At 57.0% G+C, this 8,816-nt stretch overlaps 1 protein-coding gene and 1 non-coding gene across 2 annotated transcripts; both read left to right on the plus strand.

Moving 5' to 3' along the window:
• Window positions 1-6: 6 nt before the first annotated feature.
• On the plus strand, window positions 7-4,568 carry LOC102437499 (ribosome biogenesis protein NOP53-like). Its single transcript, XM_006109135.2, has 8 exons — window positions 7-137; window positions 1,254-1,358; window positions 1,454-1,669; window positions 2,274-2,449; window positions 2,661-2,727; window positions 3,443-3,519; window positions 3,629-3,685; window positions 3,859-4,568. Exons 3-8 carry the CDS (start codon window positions 1,472-1,474, stop codon window positions 3,863-3,865), a joined length of 582 nt encoding a protein of 193 aa, XP_006109197.1. The 5' UTR covers window positions 7-137; window positions 1,254-1,358; window positions 1,454-1,471; the 3' UTR covers window positions 3,866-4,568.
• LOC111824762 lies at window positions 2,773-2,882 on the plus strand. The gene has a single exon (XR_002827836.1). It is a non-coding gene; the product is annotated as a small nucleolar RNA SNORD23 (small nucleolar RNA).
• Window positions 4,569-8,816: the final 4,248 nt, after the last annotated feature.

The raw sequence follows: 8,816 nt of genomic DNA on the forward strand, positions 1-8,816 counted from the left end.
CCCGGAGCTCCCAGGCCTCACCTGCTTTGGGTTTTGTCCAGCGGCCGCCGCGTCTCCACGCCAAGCCGTCCCAGGTGCCCGCTGTGGAGGTGACACCCTCCGGAGCCTCCTACAACCCGTCCTTTGAGGACCACCAGGTACACAGCCCTCTCCTCGGCCGGTGCCTATGTCGCGGGGTCGGCACTCCCTCGCCTGGCACGTTCTCCGTGCCCACCCAGAGCTGGGGACTCAGAGTGACCGAGTTAGTCCCAGCCTGTCCTCCTGGGGCTCGCAGTCCAGTGGAGGAGACAGTGATGACCCAGAGGGCGGGGCTGGGAAGGGGGGACTCAGAGGGACCCCCACACCCAGCTTTGGGGATCAGGAGGGCTTCCTGGAGGAGGGGACACAGCTGAGAACGGGGCATGTGCTGTGGGAAGAGGAGAATGGGAGTTTCAGGCGGGTCCAGTGGGTACAGCTTCGGGAAGTTCACGGCACATGGGTGCAGAGGGCCTTAATACACCGTTAACAGACGCCCTGTGACCAAGTGAGGTTTGTCTGAGGCCGAGGATAGTTTAGCAACAAGAAACCGGGCTGTGAGAGTCACTGTGCATCTCACAGACGTTTGTTGAGCACAGGTGTGAACAGTGGGGACACCCTCCCTCGGGGAGCACATGTTCCCGGAGAGAAATGAGGTCACGCGTGAATGCTGTTCCACATCAGGCATTAGCGGGTGTCTGAGCACCAGGAGCGGAGGGCGGGCCCACGTGGTAACGGCGTGGTGTCTGCAGAAACAAACCCCGCGTCCGCAGTCCGCTCCCCTTGGACAGGCGAGGGCGGCGTGGGTGCTGGGGAGGAGGGGGGTCAGTCATTTTCTAAAAACACGTAATGCTTTGCAGAGATGACTCCTGTGCCATAGGATGCGCCCACTTAGGGGCACATGTCAGTGGTGCCGCGTGTATGCGCCGAGCCCTGTAGACGGCACCACCATGCTCATTGCCCCCAGTCCCGTCTCCCCGTCGTAGGCACCACCACGCTCTTTCCTGTCCACGGATTTGCCGTTTCTGGGTGTTTCATGTAAATGAAACTCGGTGTGTGCAGCCCAGACTGTCCTTAGGAGACTGGCAGGGAAGCCAGGAGCCCCCTCTTGCCTCTGCGGGGAGGGCGGGGTGAGGCTGTAACTGGGGAACAGCGAGAGGAGGGGCTGGGGTGGGGGCCAGGTCTGTAACTCCAGGAGAGGCCCGGGGCTCGCCCTTACCCCACCCTGTCCCTCCCAGACGCTGCTCTGGGAGGCCCACGAGGTGGAGTTGCAGCGGCAGAGGGAGGCGGAGAAGCTGGAGCGGCAGCTGGCCCTGCCCCCCGCCGAGCAGGCCGCCACCCAGGTGAGCCCACACCTGCCCGCCCTCCCCTCCTCCCAGTCTGGCCCTCGCCTGGTCCCTGACGCCCTCCCTGTCCACTGACACCCTCTGTCCCCCAGGAGTCTGTGTTTGAGGAGATGTGCCAGGGGCTGCTGGAGGAGTCGGATGGGGAGGGGGAGCCAGGCGAGGGCCAGGACCAGGGGCCCGAGGGGGCTGGAGACCAGGCCAGAGATGACGAGCTCGGAGGAGCCGAGGCCACCACACCTGCCCGCCTGGCCGCTGTGGAGAAGAAGACGGAGCAGCAGCGTCGGCGGGAAAAGGCCGCCCGGATGCTGGTGAGCACCGTGGGCTCGGGTCTGCTCTCTCTGCTCCCGCAGCCTGATTTCTTCTGTCTTCAGCCCACTTTCTATCGTGTCCGCAGCCCGCCCTCTCTGGTCCCCGAAGCTGCTGCTTTTTTTTCCGTTCAGGATCTTCACAGCTGCTCTGCCAGCTGAGTGAGACTATTTCCCAGTGCCCTCCAGACGCCACTCTGGGTTCAGAGGGTGCAGGGGGACAGGTTAGACCCGTGGTCGGCAAACCACGGCTTGCGAGCCACATGTGACTCTTTGGCCCATTGAGTGTGGCCATGAAGTTTCAATTGCACTGTACGTGCGCGCCTGCACGTGGTATTTTGTGGAATAGCCACACTCAAGGGGCCACAGTTTGCTGACCACTGAGCTTGACCAAGGCCCTCCTGCCCATTGGGGGCGCTGGGATTGATGGGTGAGGAAGGTTCAGGCAGGCCAAGCTGTGAGGAAACTGGAGCCGCTGGCCTGTTGTAACCTGGGCTCCGGTGGCCAGGAGAGCCATCCTGTGGGAGGTGGCGGAGGTCCCAGGTGGAGAGCAGGCCCCGCAGGGCAGAGGGCGCTGTGCTGAGGCCTGACTCCAGCTGTCCTGCAGCGGGTACAGCAGGCCGCGGTGCGGGCCGCCCGGCTGCGGCACCAGGAGCTCTTCAGGCTGCGCGGGATCAAGGCCCAGGTGGCACAGCGGTTGGCGGAGCTGGCGCGGCGGCGGGAACGGCGGCGGGCACAGCGGCTGGCCGAGGCCGACAAGCCCCGCAGGCTGGGGCGGCTCAAGTGAGGCACGGGCTGGGGGACCCTGGGGGAGGCCGGCAGGGGTCCTGATCCCCGTCCCAGTGCCCTGCCTGTGCTCAGCCTGGCTCTCCTGCGGGACCGTCTCCCCGCGAAGCCCCGTGTCCTCAGAGGCCACTGCCCAGCCCACTCTCCCAAGAGGGGTCTTTGGACTCTGCCTGGTCCCGGCCCCTGAACGCCCTGCCCTGCTCTCCAGGTACCAGGCCCCCGACATCGACGTGCAGCTCAGCTCGGAGCTGGCCGACTCGCTCCGGACCCTGAAGGTACTTGCCCAGCTGGGGGTGCTGAGGTCTGTGGGGGAGAGCCCGTGCCCGGTGATGACACCATCCTTGCTCCCCGTGCCCCCCAGGGGCTGTGGGCGACACTCTGGCTGCCCCCAGGCTGGGCCAGTGGGGCTGAGGCCTGGGGGCTGAGGGCACGGGTGAGTTTGCGGTCCCCAGGGGTGCGGGGCAGCTGACGTGAGGGCTTCAGAGGCCTTTCGTCCCAGCCAGGCCCCGTCGCAGCCCCTGGTCTGCTGCCCTTGTCCTCTCCAGTCCCAGAGGGTCACCCTAAAGCTCAGAACGGACCATGTTCCTCCCCCACTTGGAACCTCCATGGCTCCCCAGTGCCCCGGAGGGAGCCCTGTGTCTCACCCGGCCACTGGCCTGCAAGGTCTGGCCTCAGCCTGCAGCCCTGTGCTGCCTCAGTGGGCCTTCTGTGACCCTCTTTGACCCCTGACCCCTGGCCTGGCCGTTCCCTCTGCCTGTACGCCCCCCTTCCACCTCACCGGCCTCTTTCCGGTGATTCTGCAAACCCAGCTCAGGCAGCGGGAGGTCAGTACCGTCACCCCGCAAGCTCAGGGCCAGCTGAGCCCTGGTGCCCGAGGCTCTGCTGATGGGAAAACTGTAGTGAGCCCCCCCTGAGCCCTGGCTGGACCCTCGGAGAGGTCAGAGGCCTGGGGTTCTGCCAGGCGCCCAGTGACACCTCCTCTGTCTGCAGCCCGAAGGCAACATCCTCCGGGACCGGTTCAAGAGCTTCCAGAAGAGAAACATGATCGAGCCCCGGGAGAGAGCCAAGTGAGGGCCGCTGCCTGGCGGGGGGGGGGGGCTCGGAGGCTGCGTGGGGACAACCCCCCCCTTGTTTGGTGGGCGTGCGTCACTAACCGCTCTCTCCTTTTTTCTCCAGGTTCAAGCGCAAGTACAAAGTGAAGCTCGTGGAGAAGCGGGCGTTCCGGGAGATCCAGTGAGTGACACCCCTTCTCCTTCCTGTGGCATCCACGGGGTCCCCAGGCCTGTCCCAAACCTGGTAACTGTGCACCAGATACAGAAGAGCCAAACCAGAGGGGGTGTCAAGTGGGTGAGAACATGGGGCCCCCACTGCCCTCGTCCACCCTCAGCCCCCTCCTCTGTCCCCAGGTTGTAGCTGATGCTGGATGCGGAGCCTCATCCCTCAATAAAGCACCTTCGGACCAACACCTGGGCTCGTGTGTTACTCCCCCTGCTGTGGGCAGCTTCCCTGTCCGTCCCCCTCTAGCTCACAGGGATGTAGGTTCCAGAACCTTCATGTCCTCCAACCCTGGTGAGAACCCCGGATGTAGCAGAGGGCCTGTCCCTTGGGGACAAAGTGGGCCACCCTTTCCCATGAGGAGGGTCTGAGAGGAGACGGGCTGGCAGGCTGGGGGGAGGGGAGGTTCACACCTGGGTGTCTGGCTTTGGGGAGCCCCCTGCTCTGGCCCAGGCGTGAGGGGCGGGTCTTGATGACAGGCTGTCACTGGGGGTGGCTCTCAGGCAGAGCCCTCACGCCCACCTGGTGAAGGACGCCAGACTTACCCATTTTACAGGCGAGGGAACAGAAACATGAAAAGGGACTTTTCCTTCCCCCACACACCTAGGTAATGTTTTTCGAAACCTTAATTCTACAAGCAATAAGGGACTGTTGTCACTGTTAGTCATGGGTACGGTGCATGACGATACCAAAAAGCCATGGCCGTCATCGTGACCTCCTCCATTCAACCCTCTCGCAGAGCTGGCTGCCACTGCGGTTGGGGTGAAGGGTGCCATATGTCCCAGGTGCCACTATTAGAAACCGTACTGTCCGTGTGAAAATAAAATTCTCTTTGATTTTTCTTGGGTAGAATCCTACCTGCGTGGTTTCTAACTTGCCTTGTAGTGCACGGTAGAGAGCCAGCGGGGTCTACAAGGCGCTTCCTCACTGTCACAGCTCATGCACTTCCGCTAGAGAGCGCGTCCCATTCCACTCAGACGCCCATATCGCCCTCGTGGCGCTGGAACCAATAGCTGCACGTGCCCTGTCGCGTGTCTGTAGGACGAGCCTGGAGTGAGCCCCTGGGCTGAAGGGAAGTATATCAAAGGGCTCATTGACGAGTTGGCCAAGTTGTTCTCTGTGAGCTGTGCTGACTGTTACCCTCCAGCATAGAGCCCCGTGTTTCCTCGTGGCTCCACTACCATGTGATTTTGCTGTTTACCTTGTTGTGCCTGGTTGCCCATGAGGTCAAGCATCTCTGTAGGACCACAGGCAGTTTCCTCTTCTGCACAGGTTCAAACCTTTTGACCGTTTTCTTTCTAGGCCGTTTGTTATTTTCTTGTTTATTTGTAGTGGCTCTTTATTTATTACAGATCTGAAGTCACACATATTCCAAACATTTCTTCCGGGCTATTCCTTTTGACTTTGTCTAGAGCAGTGGTTCTCAACCTTCTGGCCCTTTAAATACAGTTCCTCATGTTGTGACCAACCATAAAATTATTTTCGTTGCTACTTCATAACTGTAATGTTGCTACTGTTATGAATAGTAATGTAAATATCTGATATGCAGGATGGTCTTAGGCGACCCCTGTGAAAGGGTCGTTCGGCCGCCAAAGGGGTCGCGACCCACAGGTTGAGAACCGCTGGTCTAGGGTATCTTTTGTAAGAGACAAGTGTTCAGTATTTTTAGTTTTCTGTTAAACATGCTCTATTTTTTATTGCGGCCGCTTGGAAAGGTTTTTCCAGGACAAGGTACTTATGAAAATAGAGCAAGCAATTTAGAAAAGAAATTGGTGAAGGGGGAGATGTCAGAGCCACCCCCACCCGCTCCCCCAACATCCTGTAAAACATCATGACTAAGGAACTGTTCCCCTCTCCTGTCTTAAAAATAAAAGGGCAAATGTTGTACAGACAGAACAGCTGGGTGGGGGCAGTTTGGGTCGGGGAGGGAGGATGGTAGGCTGAGATGAAAATGAAAGCTTCCAGGTGCCGCTAAAGAGCCGTAAGCAACCTATGTACAACTCAACAATAAAGATTTTTTTTAAAAAGCCTTAAGCCCTGGCCTGTGACCCAGTAAACATCCTGGGGAATGAATCTGAGGAACCTGCTGGGAGGAGGGAGGAAACCCTTAATGTCCAGAGGTGGCCATCAGCGCATCCGCCGACTTCATGGACGGGGCGAGGTGGCCACAGCTGCTCAAGGGCGAATCCTGCAGCCTGGACGGGAGGCTGAGTGCGCAGGAAATTCACGCTGTTTTACGGCCTGAGGAAATGGGCCCGTTCCCCCTGTGCGCACAGCCGGTTCTGTGGCGAAGGCATGTGCGTGCTTTACTGCACGTCAGTTAAACATTCCACATCTGAATTTTCCCGCAAAAGGAAAAACTTGGGGATGCTGAACTCTAGTTAAACGATTTGCAAGCTGAGCTGACGCCTGTGCCTGCCTTGGAAGTGCCTTAAACAATCGGGATGAATGGGCGGATGCAGCAGAAACCGGTGTGGCTCGGTGGTTGAGCGTCGACTTATGAACCGAGGGTCACAGTTCGATTCCCGGTCAGGGCACATGCCCGGGTTGTGGGCTTGATCCCCAGTGGGAGGAGTGTAGGAGGTGGCTAATTGATGATTCTCATTATTGATGTTTCTCTCCTCTCCTTCTCTAAAATCAATAAAAATACTTTTTAAAAACAAAACCAGAGCACAGTGAAATGTGAGTGGAAGGGTCTCGGTGGCAGGGTTCACGGAAAGCTTGACTGTGTGAAAATATTGCTAATAATTCTGGGAGACAGGCCAAGGGAGCTTGTTTTGGCCACTTATTTGCGCTGGTTCCTTCCAGGGCCCTACGTCTCCTTTTGAATTTGTAACTTTTCCTAAAGGGGTTCTCCAAACTGCAAAGCTTCAGGCACCACAAGACCTGGACCTGCCCCTGTGATATAGAACAAATGGAAAGATCTACCTACTAACTGGGTCATCTCTGCCGCAGAATGAGGGCGACTTGACTCTTTCAGAGGACGGAGGTCGTCTGTAGGCGGCAGCCTGGAATTGTTAAGAGCTGGGATTTGGGATCCAGTGTCCTGATTTCAAATCCCAGCTCAGTTGCTTATCAGCTGTGTGACCTTGTGAAGGTTACTCACCCTCTCTGTGCTTCAGGGGTCCTATTCGGAAAAATGGACATCATGATGTTACCCACCTCATTGGTTTATCACAAGGACTAAGTGAGTCTGCATCTGAAAGCGCTTGGAACGGGGCCTGGCACAGAGTAAGTCCAGATGAGTGTTTGCTATGAAAACAATGTTAGGAAAAAAACAAAACTGGCTTAAAAAAAAAAAAAAAGCATGGAAACTTGCAGTCTGAGCCAAAGACCCCTCACAAAGACTTTACCTTTTGGCCCACTGATTGCACTCTTGGGGACGTGCCCTAAGGGAATGGCCGGAAACTTGGGGGAAAGCATAATGCAGAGGCAGGTCCCGCAGAGCGCCGTGTAGAATGGAAGGAAATGCGGTCATGGACTCGGGCAGCCCCCGCCACTCCAGGGAGGGAGACTCTGGCCGCTAACCCAGGGGTAGAACATAACGGACTTGTTTATGTTCTGATGCTTTGTGGACAAACAGGTCCGCACGGGCTCATCAGCCTGCCGCTGCCCAAGGCCTCTGTGGGGACCCCAGGGGCTGTTTTCTCCTTCCTGTGACTTTTCTATCACGGAGAAAACTTTTTTAAAAAATAGGAATTTGAAATGTGGACAGAGATTCCTCGCTGTACGCAACGATGCCTGCCACTGTGCTATCTGGAAGATCAGAAAGAGAAATAGTCCGAATGTAGGACAGTAAGAAATGGGCTTTGACAAGTGGGGTGTTCACACTTGGGGTATTTCACTACCACTTAGGAAAGATCAGCTTTTGGAAGGATTTTTAATGATCTGGGGAAACACTTAGGATCTGTCCCAGAGAACTGTTAAATGGGCAAAGGGCACAATATGACCCCGACTAGTCTACAATGTGTATAAACACACAGGCAGCGAAGGCCCGGGAGGATGTACGCTGGGGCTGACGGGCCACACCTGGATGGGGAATGCTGGGGATTGCTACTGTGAACCCTGAGAAAGAAGACACCTACTAAGGACTCCTGGTGGCTAACTGGGCTCAAATTAAACAAAAAACAGCCTAACCAGCCATGTCCACACAGAGGCCTCTCATGTAAATTGCACTTCCGGGAGAAAACTGCATTGGGCTACCTGGCTCTGCGCTGAACTGCCCGCCTGCACCGTGTTTCTGCCCTGTGATCCCTAAAGCAGTCCCTGGAATCCTATTTCAACCAATAGGATGGAGGCTTTCCCCATTCAATCGGGAGCTGTGCAGCTCGACCAGCCAGAGCAACTCTATTCTGACCAATCAGGACTGTGCTTTTTGGACCAATTGAACTGCAAGGATTTGGAGTCCTCATTTGCATGAGGAGAAACTACTCAGGGACCAGGGTTGGGAACTTCTATGTAAGCCAGCTCCCCGCGGGCTCCGGGAGCAGTTTCCCTTTCCACCTAAGACTGAAGACTGTTGCCCTGGCTGAGCTGAAACACTGACCATAACGCAGAGGCAGGTCCCGCAGAGCGCGGGGTAGAGGGGCCTGGCCCCAGGCTGCCTCGCTGTGTGACAGTTGAGCTGTTTTGCGCTGAATAAAATTTCCTTTGTCACCGCACCCCAAATTGGGGATTCCTGTTGGTGTTGAATTGGTGCCAACGATCATCTGTTGACATTACTCTCTTCCTCACATCTGCTTTTCTGTGTCTCGGCTTCCTCCCTGGTCTTTTGTTTTGTTAATCCTCACAGGAGGATATTTTCCTATTGACTTAAAAATATATTTTTATTAATTTCAGAGAAGAAGGTAGAGGGGGAGAGAGAGAGAAACGTCAGTGATGACAGAGAATCACTGATCGGCTGCCTCCTGCATGCCCCTTACTGGGGGTTAAGCCCACAGCCCGGGCATGTGCCTTTGACTGGAATGGAACCAGCTCGGGCCCCACTGACTTTAGAGAGAGGGGGAGGGAGGGAGGGAGGTAAGGAGAGAGAGAAACACCAGTGCAAGAGAGAGACACATTGATTGGTTGCCTCCCACATGTGCTCCAA

This window comes from Myotis lucifugus, unplaced genomic scaffold (assembly GCF_000147115.1).
Source record: "Myotis lucifugus unplaced genomic scaffold, Myoluc2.0 scaffold_6243, whole genome shotgun sequence".
NCBI classification, from domain to species: domain Eukaryota; kingdom Metazoa; phylum Chordata; class Mammalia; order Chiroptera; family Vespertilionidae; genus Myotis; species Myotis lucifugus.